We start from the raw sequence: 22,366 nt of genomic DNA on the forward strand, positions 1-22,366 counted from the left end.
CAGGGATGTAGCCAGAACGGCTCGGATGATGGGGGAAAGCTTATTGAGGAGAAACAGGAAGTGAGAAATTCAGACAGACAATGAAAAGAAACGTTTAGAAGAAAAAAGGTAAGTGAACTAACGATGCACTAGCCTAACCACTTTGCGTCGCTTTAACTGACAATTGCGTGGTCGTGCGACGTGACTTCCAAACAAAATTGACATTCTTTTTTTTCCCCACTAATAGAGCTTTCTTTTATTTCTGTATTTGATCACCTCTGGTTTTTATTTTTTTGCGCTATAAACAAAAACAGAGCGACAATTTTGAAAAAAAATCAATATTTTTTACTTTTTGCTATAATAAATATTATATATATATATATATATATATATATATATATATATATATATATATATATAAAAATATTTATTATAGCAAAAAGTAAATTTTGTTTGGGAGCCACGTCGCACGACCACGCAATTGTCTGTTAAAGCGACGCAGTGCCGAATTGTAAAAACCCCTTGGGTCATTTAGCAGCATATTGGTCCGGTCCTTAAGTGGTTAAAGGCGACGTATATATACGTCCTTTTGCCTGCCCGTGCCATTCTACTGACGTATATCTGCGTGCGGCGGGCAGCATGTGGTTAAAGGAACCTATTTAGAAAATAAAAACAAACCTTTACAACCCCTTTATGATTCTTCCAGGAGATATACTGTAGCCTCCTGCCACAGGCCAAAAACATGCTGGTAGGATAACTGGCTTCTGATAGATTGGCCATAAATTGTGTGCGTCTATATGACTGATAAACACAGGATGGTAAATTCCTCCTAGCATTAATATCTCTATGGAAAACGTACATTCTCCCATGGGTTTTTGTAGGGTTCTTCCAGGAGATATGGCTTCCTACCACATGCCAGAAATATACTGGTAAGACCGTAGACTTGGTGTGTGTACAGAACTGGTAAACACATGATCGTAAATTTCTCTAAGCAAAGACTAGTTCTTTGTACTTTTTCATGTTTTTTCATAATCTGTTGGTGCCAAATTACTATGAAAAATAAAAGTTACAATTGGTAGCCGAGGTTTGTAGAACCTATTTTTTCTAATGCACCAGTGTTCATACATAACAAATTACACATAATTTTGTAAAATTAAAAGCCCAGTTGAATTCTTAAAAAAAAAAAAAAAAAAAGGTACTCTTTATATAACTGTACCACCATACATTTAACAGATTTCTGCTTAAAAATGCCATTACCATTTTTTCCGAACGTCTAGCAATTCCAACATGCAAAATTCCGATGCATGCTCGGAAACAATTCGACGCATGCTCAGAAGCATTGAACTTCATTTTCTCGCCTCGTCGTAGTGTTGTACGTCACCGCGTTCTTGACGCTCGAAAGTTCCGAGAACTTTTGTGTGACCCGTGTGTATGCAAGCCAAGCTTGAGCGAAATTCCATCGGAAAAACCATCCAAGGTTTTTTCCGACGGAAAATCCGATCGTGTGTAAGGGGCGTAAGGCCTCAGCACACATACCTCATGAAGCCTGAGGGTCCATCCACTCCACATACCGTATTTATCGGCGTATACCGTGCACTTTTTTGCCCTGAAAATCAGGGCAAAATCGTGGGTGCGCGGTATACGCCGATACCCGCTTTCCCGCGCCGAGTTTGAATACTGCGCCGACATATACCGAGCGCAGTACACTCGGGTATAGTCGGGCAGTCTCGGCTCCTTCCGCGCTCACGTCCTGGACGTACAGGACGTCAGCGCGAGAGTTGCCGAGCCTGCCCGACAATACACGAGTGTACTGCGCTCTGTATATGTCGGCGCAGTATTCAAACTCAGCGTGGGAAACGAGCGGGGAGGACGCCGCACCCGACGAAGAGGATACCCAGAGCCGCAGACGGACGCCGGACCCGACGAAGAGGACACCGAAGCCGCAGAAGAACGCCGGACACGACGAAGAGGACACCCGAAGCCGCAGACGGACGCCGGACCCGACGAAGAGGACACCCGAAGCCGCAGAAGGACGCCGGACACGACGAAGAGGACACCCGAAGCCGCAGAAGGACGCCGGACACGACGAAGAGGACACCCGAAGCCGCAGAAGGACGCCGGACACGACGAAGAGGACACCCGAAGCCGCAGACGGACCCGACGAGGCCGCCGCGCAAGACACCAAAACTGTAAGTACAGAAAAAACTTTTTTTCCACAGGAATCGGGGCAACTTTAGGGGTGCGCGGTATACGCAGGAGCGCGTTATACCGTGATAAATACGGTAATTGTGGCAACACGGGCGTTACCGCATACTTTACAGCAACACACGTGACATGGCACCCCCCAACACTGCTTGTGACAGATGTGTGTTGCAGCCGATGTGGAAATATGGGCCTACAATGATTTTTACTTCCAAAAACATCATAAATATTAAACCACCATTATCTATGAACTTTTGTATTCATAGCACTAGTTGGACATTAACTGAAGTGACTAGGCAATTTACTATCTGTTTTTGTACTCATAAACCCCCCTCCTCCCCCCTTAAAGAGATTATGAAGAATGTAAGCCCTGGACTCATTTGCATGTCTAACACCTCCTAGGGAGTATTGTAATAGACATGCCGTTGGGAATATCTGTCTTTTATAACAGTTGGTGACCCAAAACTGACCACTGTCTTGAGCACTACCCATTGACTGAAAGTCAAGATACAGTAAAACCTTGGTTTGAGAGCGTTTTGCAAGACAAGCAAAATTTAATAAAATTTGACTTGATATACAAGGGATGTCTCGATATAAGAGTAGCGTCATGTCACAACAGAGTATAAAAGAGAAGAGAGGCGCCTCCAAGTGTAGCAATATGGTTACATTTAATGAAGGTACAACATTTAGCAACTTGCATGGTTGATAATTAAAAGAGGCACATGCAGGGATCCGGGGTAAAGCTGTCTGCATAGACCGTCCTCCTCATCACCATTGATGTCGCCCCTTCCACACAGCGCTCCACGAGTAATTCAAGCCCCTGGTCTATGTGGACGGCTTTACCCCGGATCCCGGCATACTTAGATGTGCCTCTTTTAATCCTCAACCATGTGAGTTGCTAAATGTTGTACTTTCATTAAATGTAACCATATTCTACACTTAGAGGCGCCTCTCTTCTCTTTTATACTCTGTAGCTCCTGCTGGATTTTGCTTCCAATCCCCTTGTGGAGGTTTCCATTTGTAGATGGAAATTTTATGGTTACACAACCTATCACATTGCTTTCATCTTTTTATATGGACTATAAACTGAAGGATTTATGAATAAATGATTGTGGAACAAACCATTTGAGTTTCCTTTATTTCTTATGGGAAAATTTGCTTTGATATACAAGCGCTTTGGATTACAAGCATGTGGCCCGCGGAGCCCTCTCATGTGGGCCACAACATCCTGCTCTGGGATGGAATAGAATAGAATACTGTAAAAAAATGTCAGTTACCGTCAGAAAAACCTTGGATGGTTTTTCTGACGGAATTCCGCTCAAGCTTGGCTTGCATACACACGATCACACAAAAGTTCTCTACGACGAGTCGAGAAAATTAAGTTCAATGCTTCCGAGCATGCGTTGAATTGTTTCCGAGCATGCGTTGGAATTTTGCGTGTCGGAATTGCTGCAGACGATCAGATTTTTTTTCCCCGTCGGAAAATTTGAGAACCAGCTCTCAATCTTTTGTTGGCGGAAATTCTGACAGCAACAGACCAATGGAACATACACACGGTCGGAATTTCCGTTCAAAAGCTCACATGGGACTTTTGCTGTCGGAATTTCTGATCGTGTGTACGGGCATTAGAGTTTCCTTGAGCAGTGGCCGATTAATCTCTCATCTGATGATACCTGCATAGTTCTAGAGCCAACGCACATCCAGCACCAATTGTCATTGTCTTTACAGATGGCTTTCCTTAAACTGTGATCCAATTGACCGGTAAATTCCCACCGACCACCACCAATAAGGGTCAGTCTTCCCACCGACCACCACCAATAAGGGTCAGTCTTCCCACCGACCACCACCAATAAGGGTCAGTCTTCCCACCGACCACCACCAATAAGGGTCAGTCTTCCCACCGACCACCACCAATAAGGGTCAGTCTTCCCACCGACCACCACCAATAAGGGTCAGTCTTCCCACCGACCACCACCAATAAGGGTCAGTCTTCCCACCGACCACCACCAATAAGGGTCAGTCTTCCCACCGACCACCACCAATAAGGGTCAGTCTTCCCACCGACCACCACCAATAAGGGTCAGTCTTCCCACCGACCACCACCAATAAGGGTCAGTCTTCCCACCGACCACCACCAATAAGGGTCAGTCTTCCCACCGACCACCACCAATAAGGGTCAGTCTTCCCACCGACCACCACCAATAAGGGTCAGTCTTCCCACCGACCACCACCAATAAGGGTCAGTCTTCCCACCGACCACCACCAATAAGGGTCAGTCTTCCCACCGACCACCACCAATAAGGGTCAGTCTTCCCACCGACCACCACCAATAAGGGTCAGTCTTCCCACCGACCACCACCAATAAGGGTCAGTCTTCCACCGACCACCACCAATAAGGGTCAGTCTTCCCACCGACCACCACCAATAAGGGTCAGTCTTCCCACCGACCACCAAAAGGGTCATTCTTCCCACCGACCACCAGAAGGGTCATTCTTCCCACCAACCACCAGAAGGGTCATTCTTCCCACCGACCACCAATAAGTTTGAGCCAACATCTGTCGGGAATTTATCCACAGTTTTGTTGTTGGAATGTCCGATCGTCTGTATGCGGCATAACAGTCATTTTTCCACCGACCACCACCATAAGGGTCACTCTTTCCACTGACCTCCACTAAAAAGGGCATTCTTCTCACTGTCCACCAATGTAAAGGGCATTCTTACCACTAAAATCCCTTTATACAATCTTTTAACTGACCTCCAATGCAAGATAAATTCTTCCTCCCACCAAATATAGATATAATCACATTTATCTTTATTCTTTTACCTATTTCTTGTATCTACAACTTACTCACTAATGAACATGAGCTGTAGATATAATTATAGCAGGGTTCCCCGAGACCTGAAAATTATTTCAAGGGCTCCTCCGGAGTAAAAAGGCTGAGAAAGGCTGCCCTATGCCCTCTAATCAAGTTCACAGAGCTATGCCTTTCAAAGCTTCCTTAAAGGTCATCCTTTTGATATAAACTATTTTAGTGTCCATATGTAATCTGAGATTTCAGAAGCTCGCTTATGTTAGATGCTTGGCTCTGTATCTGCTTTCAGGGTCAATGGCGCCAGACTCAGATACTGTAATTGTTTTTCTTGTAAAAAAAATAAATAAATGATATGTAATCATGTTCAGGAGAATTTTAAAAATCCAGCTTCCCATGTACATGACTGGATGTTTGAAGTAAACACAAGTTCAGCTCTCACTTTAGCAAATCAGGCTCTGCTGCATACATACACAGATGTTGGGGAGTGAACATGCTGATCGTAGGAGAGAGCAGAGTTGCTGCCCCAATTAAAACAGCATGTATACAGGCCCATCCCCACCTCCCTTGCCCCTTCAGGACTTAAAGGGTCACTAAAGGAATTTTTTTTTTTAGCTAAATAGCTTCCTTTACCTTGCTGCAGTCCTGGTTTCATGTCCTCATTGTTCGTTTTTGCATTCATGTTGCTGTAAATCCTCTCTGTTCTGGACACTTCCTGGTTGCCTGTTTCCTGATGACCACAGTACTGGGAGATTTCTCACGGTGGTCACTAATCAAGGAGGTGTGAGTAAAACTAAACTGGATTGGTGCTGAGGAGTTTTAGACAAAGTATCACTGCTCTCTATTGGCTGACTGCCCTCTAGTGGCTCTCTGTACATCAGAGAACCAGGAAACAACAGCAAAAACGAAACTACACGGCAGGTACATTATATGATTGTTTTTTTTATCTATTTTTAATCATTTTTAAAAGGAATCAGTTAACTATTATGTCTCTATGCCCTGTAAACAGTCATTTCAGCAAAAAAAAAAAAAATTCCTTTAGTGACCCTTTAAAAGTTTAAATAAGGGTATACTGGACTGGGTTAAAAATACTGGGGTAGATTCAGGTAGGGGCGCGCACTGCTACGGCGGCGCAGCGTACCGTTTTTACGCTACGCCTCTGTAAATTACTTGAGCAACGCTTCATTCACGAAGCATTTGCTCCGTAATTTGCGGCGGCGTTTCGTAAAAGGGGCCGGCGTAAGCGCGCGTAATTTAAATGATCCCGTAGGGGGCGTGGATCATTTAAATTAGGCGCGTTCCCGCGCCGAACGTACTGCGCATGCTCCGTCGGGAAAATTTCTCGACGTGCATTGCGGTAAATGACGTCACAAGGACGTCATTTGCTTTGACGTGAACGTAAATGGCGTCCAGCGCCATTCACGATCCACTTACGCAAACGATGTAAATTTCGAAAATCGTGACGCGGGAACGACGTCTATACTTACCATTGGCTGCGCCTCCTAATAGCAGGAGCAGCCTTACGACGAAAGCGACGAACGCAAACGACGTAAAACACGACCGCCGGGCGCGCGTACGTTTGTGAATCGGCATGAGTATGCAATTTGCATACTACGCTGACAACTACGGGAACGCCACCTAGCGGCCAGCGTCAGAATGCAGCCTAAGATACGACGGCATAAGAGCCTTATGCCAGTGGTATCTTATGCTACAGTCGGCGTATCGAGCTTTCTGAATACAGAAAGTTCATACGCCGGCGCTACTTAGCAATTACGCTGCGTATCTATGGTGGATACGCAGGCGTAATTGCTACCTGAATCTACCCCACTAAGTATACAGTATTTAATACAAACTAGTGGTGGTGGTGAAAGAGTCTGTCGGTGTCTGGCTCAGAGTAATAATGACCCTCCCTCTCCCAGTCTAAAGCATTGTACACACTACAAGTTTTATTTTTCATTCAACCCAGCAGGACTGAAAAAAAAAAAAAAAAAACGTCAGCTTTGGTCGGAACCGCTGTACTAACTATGAAATGTTAGTAAAGCGATTTTCCCTGTTGTTCTATTGTTTTCTGACAAGTGGACACCTCCCAGGGGACACACCATGGCCCAGATTCAGGTAGACTTACGACGGGTGTATCAGTAGATACGCCGTCGTAACTCCGAATCCCCACCGTCGTATATTTAAGCGTATTCTTAAACTGAGATACGCTTAAATATTGCTAAGATATGACTGGCGTAGTAGTCTCCTACGCCGTCGTATTTTAACTGCATATTTACGCTGGCCGCTAAGGGCGTGTACGCCGATTTACGCCTAGAATATGTAAATCAGCTAGATAGGCCTATTCACGAACGTACGCCCGGCCGTCGCAGTAAAGATACGCTGTTTACGTAAGGGGTTTTCAGGCGTAAAGATAAACCACCAAAAAGATGGCGCAGCCAATGTTAAGTATGGACGTCGGAACCGCGTCAAATTTTTCAAGTTTTACGTCGTTTGCGTAACTCGTCCATGAATGGGGCTGGCCGTAATTTACGTTCACGTCGAAAGCATTGACGATTTGCCGACGTCATTTGGAGCATACGCACTGGGATACGTCCACGGACGCCGCATGCGCCGTTCGAAACGTCATTTACGTGGGGTCACACTTTATACATAAAACACGCCCACAGCTTCAACATTTGAATTAGGCGGGCTTACGCCGGCCCTAATACGCTACGCTGACGTAACTTTGGGCGCAAAATCTTTGAGAATACCATACTCGCCTCTCAAAGTTACGGCGGCATAGCGTATAGGAGATACACTACGCCCGCCAAATTGTATGTGAATCTAGCCAATTGACTGCAGTACATACGGGCCAATTGTAGGCCAGTTTCTTTTGAACCGGTGTTCTGGCGAAAACTCCAACTCTCCAAAATCTCCAGCCACGTCAATTCCGGTGACTGTCCAGCAGGAATAATTTGAGATTTGGGATAAGTTGCCTGTTTTTACAGAAACCCGCAGTGTATACACTATAGTACAAGACAAGTTGGCTGTTTTCACAGAACACTGGAGGCGGCCATGTTTTTGGTTAGTATCGGGCGGACTAACAATGTTCACTCATATCCTGTACCATAGTGTATATGCTGCCAGTGTTCTGTGAAAATCTCCAATTATTATTGCGGGACAGTCACCGGAAATGACATGGTAGGAGATTATGGAGAGTTAGATTTTTTTTTTCGGCAGAACACCGGGCGATGCCACCCGACATTCGCGCCGTTTGTATTGGCTTAAGGATTATTACTTAAACCTAGCCTGGGATTATCACTGCTGTACACAGGTTACAAAAAGCAAAATTCTGGCTTTTATACTAGTTGTATTTAAAATAACCAGAGGGCCCAGTCACACTTAAGCAATCTGCTGTGGTACAATAATGCCCACACGTGAATGTGTGTTTTATTAAGGCAGTCCATTCATTAGAAATGGGCTGCCAACTTACTGTAACAGATGAAAAAAAAAGCATAGCCCATTTTTAACAATGCAGTGCACCTCAACACACTGCATGGGGACTCCACTGTACAGTGCAATAGGGTGCCATTTATAATGATGGGCACCACTCCACGCCTAGAGCAGGTGCATTGCTAGGCATTGTGGCTACAAGTCCATACACAAGTGTGAATGGACCATTACATGAAACCCTTTTAACCAAGGAAGCAAATTACTTAGCAAAGTCCCTCTCTTTCAACAGCTATTGCTACAACAGCCTCATTGTAACACAGTTGTGCCAAGCTGTAAGCTCTTGTGGTCTCACCCAGTTTTCAGTGCGCTCGGCCCTTCGCTGCAGTTGCCTCTCTAGCTCTTCTCCCTGTCCTCCAGGGCGTAGGAACTCCTCTACAAGCTCCCGGGTACTCTCCAGTTCCTCATCGCTTACCAGAGGCTGGAGAGAGCGTAGGTAGCGGAACAGAGTTTTCTGAAGATCGGGGACTGGCTGTCGTGGGAGTGAAGTGGGAGAGCTATACCTGCGGAGAGAATGAAGGAAGACCTGGTGGGGAAAAGAGCAAAAATTAAATGAATTAGAATTTTATTGAGAACATACAGACTTATCTAGATTGTCTCAGAAAGATGTGCGCTACTTCATAGTGAGCCCCTATTCACACCTGAGACCTGTAGACCCGGGAAGTGAGAAAATCTGAAGGAATATCTCCTCGAATGCCATGTACACGCGATCGGAATTTCCGTCAAGAATACCGTGGATCCTCCCCCCGACGGAATTTTGGATCAAACTTGTGTTGCATACACACAGTCACACAAATGTTGTCAGAAATTCCGACCGTCAAGAACGCGGTGACGTACAACACTACAACGAGCCGAGAAAAATTAAAAGGGATTGTAAAGGTTTGTTTTTTATTTTCTAAATAGGTTCCTTTAAAGTGGATGTAAACCCAATTTATTTATTTTTTTTGATGTCACAATGTAGAGTATAAGATTTCCTATCATCTGTGCCCAGTCTTGCCACACAGAGTTAATCCAGCTCTGAGCAATCCTCTTTTATTGTTCAGTGAAAATTAACAGACTTCCAGATAAAAGCCTGTCTAAATAAAAAGTCCTTTCCTCTCTCCTTGCTTTGAGTGACAGGTTATTTGCATATCTAGCTTGGACATGTTTATCATATGTAAAAAGTGAGAAATCTTGTGTTGCATACACAAGGTCACACAAAATTCTGACCGTCAAGAACACAGTGACATACAACACGCCGAGAAAAATTAGGTTCAATGATTCCGAGCATGTGTCAAATTGATTCCGAGCATGTGTTTTTTTTTTGCGCGTCGGAATTGCCGACAAGAACTATTGGACTATCGGAATTGCCGTCAAGAACTTTTCTTGTCGGAAGAATAGAGAAACAGCTCTAAAAATGTTGCTGTCGGAAATTCCGACAAAAAAAAGTCAGATGGAGCCTACACACACGGTTGGAATGTCTGACCAAAAGCTCACATGGAACATTTGACGGAATTTCCCATCGTGTGTACGTGGCAGGTAGGGTTGCCAGATGATCCAGGACATATTAAATTACACAGGTTCTGAGGCTGATTTAATGCAGATAAGGCACCAAGTGAGTTTGATTACCACCTTAATCAGCCGCAGAACCTGTGTAATTCATGTGTGTTCTGGATTAAAGGGATGATTTGGCAACCCTAGCTACAGGAGATGGTCAGCGACTGGGGGAGGACGGGACACACGCTACAGGAGGTGGTCAGCGACTGGGGGGGGGGGGGACACACACGCTACAGGAGGCGGTCAGCGACTGGGGGGGGGGGGACACACGCTACAGGAGGTGGTCAGCGACTGGGGGGGGGGGGCACACACACGCTACAGGAGGTGGTCAGTGACTGGGACACACACACGCTACAGCAGGGGTCCTCAAACTATGGCCCGCGGGCAGGATCCGGCCCGCCAGTGTGATTTACCCAGCCCACGGACTGCCCCTTTAATATCGCAGCAATCCCCCTCTCCTCTGCTACCTTTTTATCACACAAGATGAGAAACAACATGACAGGTCCGGACAAAAGGCGGGTCTTTTCAGTTAAGCAGCAGGGCGGATTTAGCAATCAAACACCTGCCTTTCACTAGCAAAGTCCTGCCCTTTGTTCGGACCATCCATACTTCGTCTTCATCTTGTGCGATTGAGGTAGCAGAGAGGCGGACTGCTGGGATGTTATAGAAGGGACAGCAGTGTAATATCGATGGGGGGGGGGGGGGGGGAGATCTGTGATGGGGGGGTGAGGAGAGAAGTTTGTGTTCGGTGGGCTTTGTGATGGGGGGGGGGGGGACCTGATATGGGGGGGAATCTGTGATAGAGAGGAGTCTGATGGGGGATCTGTTATTCTGGGCTTTGTGATGGAGAGGAGTTTGTGTTGGGGGGGCTTTATGGTGTGGAGGATCTGTTATGGGGGCTTTTTGATGGAGGAGTTTGTGGTGGGGGGGGTCTGTTATTGGGTGCTTTGTGATATAGAGAAGTTTGTGTTGGGGGGCTTTGTGATGGGGGGTCAGTTATTGGGGGCTTTGTGATGGAGAGAAGTTTGTGTTGGGGGGGCTTTGTAATGGAGAGGAATCTGTGATGGGGGGGGGGTTCCGTGATGAGGAGTCTGTGAAATACTAATAAGTTTGTTGATTAAAATTGTTCTTTATTTTAAATATTGTATTGTTTTTTTCTGTGTTTTTGCACTTCAAATAAGATGCGTGCATAGGTTCGTATTTTTGTAAACTATAGTCCGGCCCCCCAACAGTCTGAGGGACCGTGAACTGGCCCCCTGTTTAAAAAGTTTGATGACCCCTGCGCTACAGGAACGATTGCAAAAAGGAACCAAAAGGCTGCAAGCGGTCACAGTTAGGCCTCATGTAGGTTGATCACTAAGGTTTAGTGGATAATCTGATCTAGGCAAATACACTTCGGAAATATTAGCATTCACCAGATCAAAGAAGATGGACACAAAGGGCAAATCGCTGCACATGATTGGTGACGCATTTTTATAAATGCAGCGAATGAATACACAACAAACGGCTGAAGAGAGAAAAATAATTACACCCGCCGCATTATCAATATACGGCTACATTATAAGCAAACTAAACCGCAGCAGCTGGTATGTAAATGTTGGCACATGGGCGTTTTTGTTCTTTCCCAGGTATCTTTGCTGTGCGCTGTGTTCTTGAACGCTCAGCGGGGGGGCGAGTACTGTACTGAACAATGTAATTAGGGGGACAGATGCTGAATGCAGCTGAATCATGTTCTGTTTTCTTCACCAGCGTCCCTCAGAAGTCTCCCGTGAGAATGTAGACAAGCGATTGGTTCTCACAGAGTTTGGTCACGGCAAAGCTACTCAGGAACATATCATAATACCGCTGTGTAAATAACCGGACATGAATACAAGCTGCCCCTCTGCCAGCTCTAATGAACTACAAATTCCAGAACATTTGTAGGTAGATTCAGTAAGAGTTAGGCCGGCTTATCAGTAGATAAGCCGGCCTAACTCAAAATCTACGCCGACCTATGTTTAAGTGTAAGCTCAAACAGAGATACGCCTAAACATATCTAAGATAAGACGGCTTGCGCCATCCTATCTTAGGTTGCAATATTGAGGCTGGCCGCTAGGTGGTGCTTCCATTGCGGTCGACGTAGAATATGTAAATTAGTAGATACGCCGATTCACGAACGTACGCCCGGCCGCCGCAGTACATTTACGCCGTTTCCGTAAGCCACTATCAGGCCTAAAGTTATTCCATCTATTAGATGGAATAGCAATGTTAAAGTATGGCCGCCGCTCCCGCTTCGAGATTCGAAATTTTTACGTCGTTTGCGTAAGTCGTCCGCGACTATCGATGTACGTCATTTACGTCCACGTCAAAATCAATAGGCCTGTGCGGCGTACTTAGCCGCAATGCACACTGGGAAATGTAGGTGCCCGGCGCATGCGCAGTAAAAAAAAAAAAATCATCAAAAACGTAAGATCAAGCCTCATTAACATAAAACATGCCCCCCTTACACACATTTGAATTCAGTGCCCTTACGCCCGCCCGCTTTAGGCTACGCCGCCGTAACATAGCAGGCAAGTACATTGTGAATCATGTACTTGTCTTGCTAACTTACAGCGGCGTAGCCTAAACACGCTAAGCTACGCCGCCGCAAGTTTATACCACTCTACCTGAATCTACCTAATAGGCTTTTGTTTGCGTCCAAAACAGTTTCTCTCATCCATACAAGTCATTGTGAATGCAGAAGCAGCTGGAAGCAACTCAGAAGCAGGTCAAAATCAACTCCTTCGGTAACACAAAGACAAACTCCATTTTTTTTGTTTTCTGTCATTTTGAAAGTGTAAATGATGGAAATAAAATCTAACTTTTTTTGACATATAAGAATGTCTAATCTATAATTTGATGCCTTTTGGAGATTTTTCCATCTTTCCTTGTCTTCGCTATGCACAATAATACAAATTTTTGCCTGGGGTGCCCAAACTTTCGATCCCCACTGTAGATCAGCACTATTGCAGTAGTTTAGAAAGGATAAGAGTGGGTTTAAATCCACTTTAAAATTAATAGAGAGGCTGGAGGTGGTGGTACACATGCCACGGGCATCACACTTTGTTTTGTGACTGCACTTTTGACGTGTTCAGTGGGCAGTACCACCGCCAAATGCAAGTGAATAGGACCTTGGCAAAACTGCGTCCGATGTACATGCTTTCAGGGGTCTTTCAGTGGTTTAAACAGGCTTCTAGGAGGTGACATATCTGTCAACTGCCCTCCAAGTCTCCTGCTTATCATTTTTCAAAGGATTAATAGCTTTCAGTTTGGCAGTGTTAATTTCGTCGACTAAAATATGACTAACACAATTGAGACGACTAAAATAGGACTAAAGTGGCATTTTAGTCAAAAGACTAATGCCGCGTACAGACGGTCGTTTTTTGTGATGAAAAAAAATGACGTTTTAAATCATGAAATAAAACAACGTTTTTGAAACATAATTTTCAAAGACGAAGTTGCCTACACACCATCGTTTTTTCACAATGCTCTAGCAAAGCGAGGTTACGTTTCACCACTTTTTTCCATTGAAGCTCGCTTCATAACTAGCTTCTGGGCATGCGCGGGTTTAAAAACGTAGTTTTAAACGTCGTTTTTTGCTACACACGGTCAATTTCTGTGAAACAAAAAACAACGTTTTGAAAAACGACACAAAAAATTTAAGCATGTTCGAATTTTTTTTTTGTCGTTTTTTTGAAGACATAAAACAACGTTTTTCCCACACACGATCATTTTAAATGACGTTTTTTAAAACGTTGTTTTTTTTCATCACAAAAAACGACCGTCTGTACGCGGGATAAGACTAAAACTAAATTAAAATTTTACGAATCCCCAAACATTGTATATTTTTTATTTAACCACTTAACCACCAGCCGCCGTCCAAAAACGGCGGCAAGGTGGTTGCTTAACTGGGGGTCGCCGTTCTGAAACGGCGCCCAGCAGAAGCAGTAATGCGCGCCACCTCGGGCGCGCACACAGAAAATTCTGTGCGCGCCGGATCTATGAGACCCGGTGCTACACAGATCACGGTAACTGACCGACAACAGCGGTCTTTTACCATGTGATCGCGCCGTCCAATGACGGCGCGATCACAGGTAAACAAACCGGCGTCATTTGATGACGCCGGTTCCTCCCTCCTCTCGCTGTACCGATCGGTACAGTGTGAGAGGAGAGCGCGGATGGCAGCAGCAGTGTGGGATGGATCTGTGACTATTGCAGTCACAGATCCATCCCTGCTCAGCCATCCCTGCATTAACCCCTGCAATACTCTGCCTTCCCTGCGCAATACTCTGCAATGCTCTGCCTTCCCTGCGCAATTACTCTGCAATACCCCCCACACCAATACTCTGCAATACCCCCCACACCAATACTCTGCAATACCCCCCACACCAATACTCTGCAATACCCCCCACACCAATACTCTGCAATACCCCCCACACCAATACTCTGCAATACCCCCCACACCAATACTCTGCCCACCAATACCCCCCACACCAATACTCTGCAATACCCCCCACACCAATACTCTGCAATACCCCCCACACCAATACTCTGCAATCCCCCCCACACCAATACTCTGCAATACCCCCCACACCAATACTCTGCAATACCCCCCACACCAATACTTTGCAATACCCCGGCCAATACTTTGCAATACCCCGGCCAATACTTTGCAATACCCCGGCCAATACTCTGCAATACCCAGAAAATACTCTGGGGAAAAAAAATGTGTTTTAACCACTTCCCGCCCACGTCATATGAGGTCCTTGACTTTGTGCAGGGATATCTGAATGATGCCTGCAGCTACAGGCATCATTCAGATATCATTTTTTTCATCCGGCGATTCTCTACACCATAAGAACGATCATGGCGGCTGTTCCACCTCTTGATCGTTCTTACGGGAGGCAAAAAGGGACTTCCCCACTCCCTTCACCCTCCGGTGCTTCTTCTGACTCACCGCTGCGATCGAAGCCAGGATCGTTTTTTTTCTTGTTTTTTTTTCAGGCTTCCCAGCCTAGAGGTGAGATGTGGGGTCTTATTGATCTCACTGTAAAAAGGACCTGTCATGCTATATTCCTATTACAAGGGATGTTTCCATTCCTTGTAATTGGAATAAAAGTGATCAAAACATTTATTTTTGGGGAAAAACGTGTCAAACTAAAATAAATAAAGTAAAATGAACAATAAAAATAAAAAAATAAATATTTAAAGCGCCCCTGTTCCCGCGTGCTCGTATACAGAAGTGAATGTGCACGTAAGTCCCGCCCACATATGAAAACGGTGTTCAAACCACACATGTGGGGTATCGCTGCGAACGTTAGAGCGAGAGCAATCATTTTGGCCCCAGACCTCCTCTGTAACTAAAAACATGTAACCAGTAAAAACATTTAAAACGTCACCTATGGGGATTTTTAAGTAGCGAAGTTTGGCGCCATTCCACAAGCGTGTGCAATATTGAAGGGTGACATGTTGGGTATCTATTTACTCGGCGTAACTTCATCTTTCATATTATGCAAAAACATTGGGCTAACTTTAATGTTTTTTTTTTTTTTAAAAAGCACAAAACTGTTTTATTTCCCAAAACAATGCGTTCGAAAAATTGCTGTGCAAATACCATGCGCGATAAAAAGTTGCAACGACCGCCATTGTGCTCCAGAACGCCTGATGGTGCTCCCTGCATGTTGGGCCTCTGTATGTGGCCACGCTGTGTAAACGTCTCACACATGTGGTATCGCCATACTCGGGAGGAATAGCAGAATGTGTTTTGGGGTGTAATTTGTGGTATGCATATGCTGTGTGCGAGAAATAACCTGCCAATATGAAACTTTTGTGGAAAAAAAATAAAAATAAAAAAAACCTTGATTTTGCAAAGAATTGTGGGAAAAAATGACAACTTCAAAAAACTCACCATGCCTCTTTCTAAATACCTTGGAATGTCTTCTTTCCAAAAAGGGGTCATTTAGGGGGTATTTGTACTTTTCTGGCATGTTAGGGTCTCAAGAAATGAGAGAGGCTGTCAGTACATCAGATGTGATCAAATTGATCAATTTTCAGTAATTGGTACCATAGCTTGTAGACCTTATAACTTTCACCCAGACTAAATAATATCCAAATTTTTTTTTTTTTAACCAAACATATGTAGCAGTATACATTTTAGGCCAAATTTATGAAGAAAAATTCATTTTTTGCAAAATTTTATAATAGAAATGAAGAAAAATTCATTTTTTTACAAAATTTTCGTTCTTTTTTCATTTATAGCGAAAAAAATAAAAAACGCAGAGGTGATCAATTACCACCAAAAGAAAGCTCTATTTGTGGGAAAAAAAGGACAAAAATTTCATTTGGTTACAGTGTTGTATGACTGAGTTATTGTCATTCAAAATGTGAGAGCACCGAAAGCTGAAAATTGGTCTGGTTATTAAGTGGGTTTAAGTGCCCAGTTGTCAAGTGGTTAAAGGCTCTAGAAAATATTTTTATGTCACAAGATACTTGGGCAGTGGTTTTTCAAATTATTTTTGAGAAAAAATAAATTTCAATGAATTTTAATGCACAAACACACAATATAATACGAAATGGTTTGGTAAAATAGAAAAAAAAGAAATTCAACATGTCATGCTTTAAAATTGCGTATGCTTATTAAACTGCGCCCAACTAAAAATCTCCCCAAGTTACTCTTTAAAGGGTGACCAATTTAGAGTCCTGCCGCATACACAAGACCGTTTTTGGGGTTCTAAAAAGCTACGTTTTTTTTTCAACCCGATCATTAAAACGGCCTTGCCTACACACGATTCGCGCTTTTCTGTCTGTTACAGCATGATGAATGTGCTTACGCCATTACGAACGGTAGTTTTACCAGAACGAGCGCTCCCGTCTCATAACTTGCTTCTGAGCATGCGCAGATTTTTCACGTCGTTAAAGCCCACACACGACCATTTTTTACAACCTTAAAAACTACGTTAAAAACATTGTGAAAAAATAGAGCATGTTCTAAAATATTGCCAATTTTTTTTTCGAACCCGAAAAATGCTCTGAAGCCCACACACGATATTTTTTAATGACATTTAAAAAAAAAAACTTCATTTTTTAGAACCCAAAAAACGGTCGTGTGTACGCGGCATCACAGGTCTGGCATTAAAATTATTGCTCTCACTCTGACGTTTACGGCGATACCTCACATGCTCCATCGACGTCTGATCCCTTTTACCGTGTATGCCGGGAATCACCGGCTGAAAACCGCGATATTGGAATTATGGTTGTAGCCTCAACCAGAGTTTTTTTTCTCAGAAAATAGGTGCAGGAACTCAACCACGACCCGTTCAGATTTCACAAACAGTAGGAAGGTCTTAAAGGGGCATTAAATACCAGAATTGCATTACATACAGAGTGTAGAGTTCAGGGGGTTACAAAGCTGTCACTTGTAAACACAGAAACCAGACTTCTGTGTTTACAAGTGATTGTGGTAAGCAGGCACCAAAGGGTCTGAGCCAGAGGTGGTGGAACCGAGTTCCCCCAAGTGCCCCCTGAAAAAAAAAGGATTTTTGTACTCACCGTAAAATCCATTTCTCCGAGTTCATAGACGGACACAGCCTTCATTGACCTTAGGGTTATGCTTCTTCCTACCAGGAGATTTAGGCAGAATTCTACAGCACTTAAGGTGTTAAAAACTTTCCTTCATGCCGCTCCTCCCAGGGGGCGTGGCTCCCCCAGGCATAACCCACACCCTGCTTTAGCAGCCTCAGTTCGTAACAAGCAGTACAAACAAAGGAGGGGTGGGTGCTGTGTCCATCTATGAACTCAGAGAAATGGATTTTACGGTGAGTACAAAAATCCTTTTTTCTCTTTCGTTCATAGACGGACACAGCCTTCATTGACCTTAGGGACGTCCCCAAGCAGTGTCAAAAAATTCGAGGGGTGGGAAAAAAAATAACACAGCAAAAACAGGTTACACCCCAAACAAAAACCGGAGTTACTCAACGGAGGAACTCCAACCTTAAACTGCCGCCTGTAACACCTGCGGCCGAAGGAGGCATCAGAAGATGCACTCACATCCACCATATAAAACTTTGAAAAAGCGTGGACCGACGACCAGGTCGCAGCCTTACACACCAGTAACACAGAGGCTTGGTGTCGGAAAGCCCAAAAGGCCCCGATCGCCCTGGTCGAATGCGCCATGACCTTCAGGGCGCCCGCCCTTCAGGGCATAGGACTGAAGCACAACCTGTCGGATCCACCTGGAAATGGTGGCCGACGAGACTGCCAGGCCCTTACTGGGACCGGACACAGACACGAACAGCGAGTCCGACTTCCGGAATGGAGCTGTCGCCGACAAGTAAACTCGAAGGGCCCGAACCACATCCAAAGAATGTAAAGTGGCCTCCTTCGGGTTCTTCGGCTGAGGACATAAGGATGTAAGAACAATGTCCACATCCAAGTGAAAAGCCGAAACGACCTTAGGGAGAAAAAACGGCTGCGGCCGCAGCACCACCTCATCCTTACGGATGACCAAGCAGGGAGCCTTGCAAGACAAGGCCGCCAGAACAGACACCCGTCTGATCGAGGTAATTGCTACCAGAAATAAAATCACCTTTTGTGACAATAAACAAAAAACCTCCCGAATGTCCTCAAAGGGAGCATCCCGAAGCACTGAAAGGACTAAATTCAAGTCCCATGGGGGTAATGGAGGGCGCACTGGAGGGGCCACCTGCCAGACCCCCTGACCCAACGCACGCACCCAGGAGTGCAATGCCAAAGGTCGCTGCAAGTAAAAACAGCCAGAGCAGAAATCTGGCTCCTAACCGCACGTAAGGCGAGAGCCTGAACCACTCCCTGCTGCAAAGACAGCAGAATCCTGTACACAACGCATGTACGAGAGTGCCAGTTCATCTCCCCACACACAGAGAAGTAGGCCTTCCATGTATGAGGAAAAAACCTACGTGAGGTAGCCTTCCGTGCAGGCAGCACGGTAGAGACCACCAAGCCCAATAGGCCTCGGTCCTTAAGCCCCTGGCTCTCAACAGCCACGCCGCTAAGGCCGGTGGCTGTGAAACAGGGTGGAAGATCGGACCCTGTAACAGAAAATCAATTCCCAGGGGAAGACGCTAGGGGGCGTCTGCCAGCAGACGCACCTGGTCCGCGTACCAGAAGCGACGCGGCCAATCTGGGGCAATCAGGACCGATAGAATCCCTACAGCTTCTACTCTGCGCAGCAGGCGAGGAAGAAGCTTCCGAGGAGGGAAGGTGTAAAGTAGGCGACAGCGACCCCAAGGAGCCACCAACGCGCCTGACGCGTCCGCCCATGGGTCCTTAAACCTGGCCACGAACCGTGGCACCTACCGATAGAGACGGGACGCTAGAAGGTCCACGTCCGGAGTGCCCCACTTTCGGCACAGACCCCGAAACACCTGCGGGTGGAGAGACCTACACTCCTTGGCCCAGTGCAGTGCGACTTAGGTAGTCAGCTAGCCAATTCCGTATTTCCGGAATGTACCCAGCCGATAGAGCCGGAACGGACCCTTCGGCCCACCGAAAGGATGCGCGCGACCCCCGTCGCTGCAACAGAACTCCGTGTGCCTCCCTGATGATCAACCTACGCCACGGACGTGGTGTTATCGGACAGGATCCTGACCGGTCGGCCCTGTAGATCCAGGGACCACCTGGCAAGGCAAAGCTTGATTGCTCGGAGCTCCAGAACGTTGATCAGTAGGCAGGACTCCACCTGAGTCCAGTGCCCCTGGGCTGACTGGGTGCCCCAAGCGCCCCTCCCCAACCGGAGAGGCTGGCATCCGTCATGACCACTGTCCAGTGGCCTGCAGAAAAATTACTTTCCGGCACGAAGCACCGGAAACGCCAGCCACCACACCAGGGGAGACATGATCAGATGACTCAACTGAATCTGGTAATCCAGAGTTGACGGAAGCTAGTCCCATCGCGACAGCAGTTCCCTCCGTAGTACCCTGGCGTGGAATTGGGCATACGGAACCGCCTCGAAAGAGGCTACCAACTGACCCAGAACCTTCCTGCAGAATCGCAGAGATGACCGCTTCTGGGTCTGCAACTACTGCACAGCAAATATCAGAGTCTGAAGTTTTTCCGCTAGGAGAAAAACACTCCCGCCCCGGAGGAATCCAGGACCAGTCCCAGGTATCCCTGAGACGGAATCAACCCTGATTTCAGGACAATCCAGAAACCAGCCGAACACTCGGAGAGCCCGACACATGATAGACACGGCTCCACCAATGCAGAGCTCGAAGAAGCTCGTAGCAGAATGTCGTCCAGACATCCCATGATAACAAACCCCCGCTGTCACAGCCGGGCCAGTATCGGGACGAGCACCTTGGCGAAAACCCGCCGAATGGGAAGGACACCATTGAAAATGGCCCCCCCACGACCGCAAAGCACAGAATCTCCGGTGGTTTGAGGATATGCAGGTACACGTTCATGACATCCAAGGATGCCAGAAAATCCCCCTGATGAAGTGCCGCTATTACCAAGCGAATCAACACCACCTTGACAAAACAAAACAAGGGACTTGAGGCCCAGGATCGACCGGGCCCCATCCTCCGTGGGGACACAAACAGAATGGAGTAAAACCCCGAGACCGTTCCAACGAGGGAACTGGCACAATCACTCCCCTGACCAGAAGATCCTGGACAGCCCCTGACGGAGTCAACCGGCGAACCGGAGGAGGCCAGAAGCCGGAGGAAAAAAAACCTGTTTGGCAGACAAGAGAGAAACTCAATCTTGTACCCCAAGGAAAAGGAAAACACTTCGCAATGCGAAGCCAGTCTCCCACCCGAGACACGGCTGGGAGCAGACCTTCAGGCGGAAGCAGGTATGTCCGCAGACTTGTTAGGCATGCGGTATCAGGTGCGCTGCTACCCCGCAGCGGGGATTCAAGCACCATGTAGACCTACCCCCACCGCACAGGGCGAGCGAAAAAACGCTCGGAGGTAGGCAAGGAGGGTCCTTGTACAGGGCGAGGTCCCTAGCCCTTCCCAGACTGTGGGAACAGCATGCGCTTACCACCCGTGGCATCCTCAATGATGCCAGTCAGGGAAGACCCAAAAGGACCGTTCACCCTTAAAGGCCATCACCAAGGCCACCTTAGAGGTCCTTCTTCCAGCTCCTGCAGCAGGAGCTTCGCCCTTTAAGTCGGGGCCTGACTAGGGCCCCGGCCAGAGCCGGCCTCACCGCCGAACCCACCACCGTGAATAGGGAGCGGGCCACGGCCTCCACTCTCCTATCAGTGGGATCCTGAAATGCAGGAGCCCCTTCCACAGGCAACGTGGTGGCCATGCGCAGTCTGGACACAGGGGGATCCACTGGCGGAGGAGAGACCTACTTTTTTTTTTTTTAAAGCCCCCCTCAAGGGGGTAACAGGTTGCAAAGTTTTTTGGCAAACTTTTTGCGGTGCATCCCATTCCTTGTATAACATATAGTCCAAATAAGGAACACAAGGAAACACTTTAGCGGTGCGTGGTAGTCTGCTGGTACTGACACGGAGGTGTCTCCGCCACATCCTTAATTTTTAGAGTCTCACGCACCGCAGAAACAAGAGCTCCAACAAATTCTTGCCAGCAACTGACTGCAGCAGAGTCATCCTCACTATCCATAAGGGTTAAAACCCACAGCCTCTGACATAACAGAACCAGAAAAAAACAGTGATTCTGTGTCATCCCCAGAAGCAGGCTTCAGGGAGGGGGCGCTTTTTTACCCCCCATCCGGGCACCAGCTGCTTCAAACCGGGCAAGAGACCCAGGACAGCCAACATAACAGATGTGGCAGGGGAAGGGGCATTAAGGGTTAACTCAGGCATAGCTTGAGTTCCATAGTGTCAGCGCCGAGTCACCCACCCTGCAAGGCAGGACAAAAAAAAACACTGGTCACCTCCTTGCTGCTATTGCAGAGCATGGGGGCCCCTGGTATTCACCACCCCACCCAGCTGCAGAGGGAGCTGAAAACCTGAGGTGTGCTCTGATGTGCTGGCTGTGATTTGTGTCATCCTCAAAGAAGATTCACAGCGTTTCACAGCACTAAAAACTGTTACAGCACTAAAACTGTACAAGATACCAGAGGCTGTGCTGTGTCTGTCAGCGTTACCAAGGAGATTTCCAAGATGGCCGCTGTCTGAGGTAAAAATTACCTCATAGAACATAGCAGCATTGGCTGTGCTTTGTTACCTCAGGGAAGAATCACAGCGTTACCAAGGAGATTTCCAAGATGGCCACCATCTGAGGTAAAAATTACCTCATAGAACACAGCAGCACTGGCTGTGCTTTGTTACCTCAGGGAAGAATCACAGCGTTACCAAGGAGATTTCCAAGATGGCCACC

General features: G+C 46.5%; 1 protein-coding gene across 1 annotated transcript in view; it reads right to left on the reverse strand.

The window, feature by feature from the left end:
• The window catches only part of LOC120913246 (carnitine O-acetyltransferase-like), an 80,044-nt gene that overhangs the window by 50,241 nt on the left and 7,437 nt on the right, over positions 1–22,366 (reverse strand). The window contains exon 2 of the mRNA XM_040323064.1: positions 8,776–9,006. Coding sequence (XP_040178998.1) covers positions 8,776–9,006 — 231 coding nt within the window. The remainder of the gene's footprint in view (positions 1–8,775; positions 9,007–22,366) is intronic.

Source organism: Rana temporaria, chromosome 9 (assembly GCF_905171775.1).
Source record: "Rana temporaria chromosome 9, aRanTem1.1, whole genome shotgun sequence".
In the NCBI taxonomy this organism is placed as follows: Eukaryota; Metazoa; Chordata; class Amphibia; order Anura; family Ranidae; genus Rana; species Rana temporaria.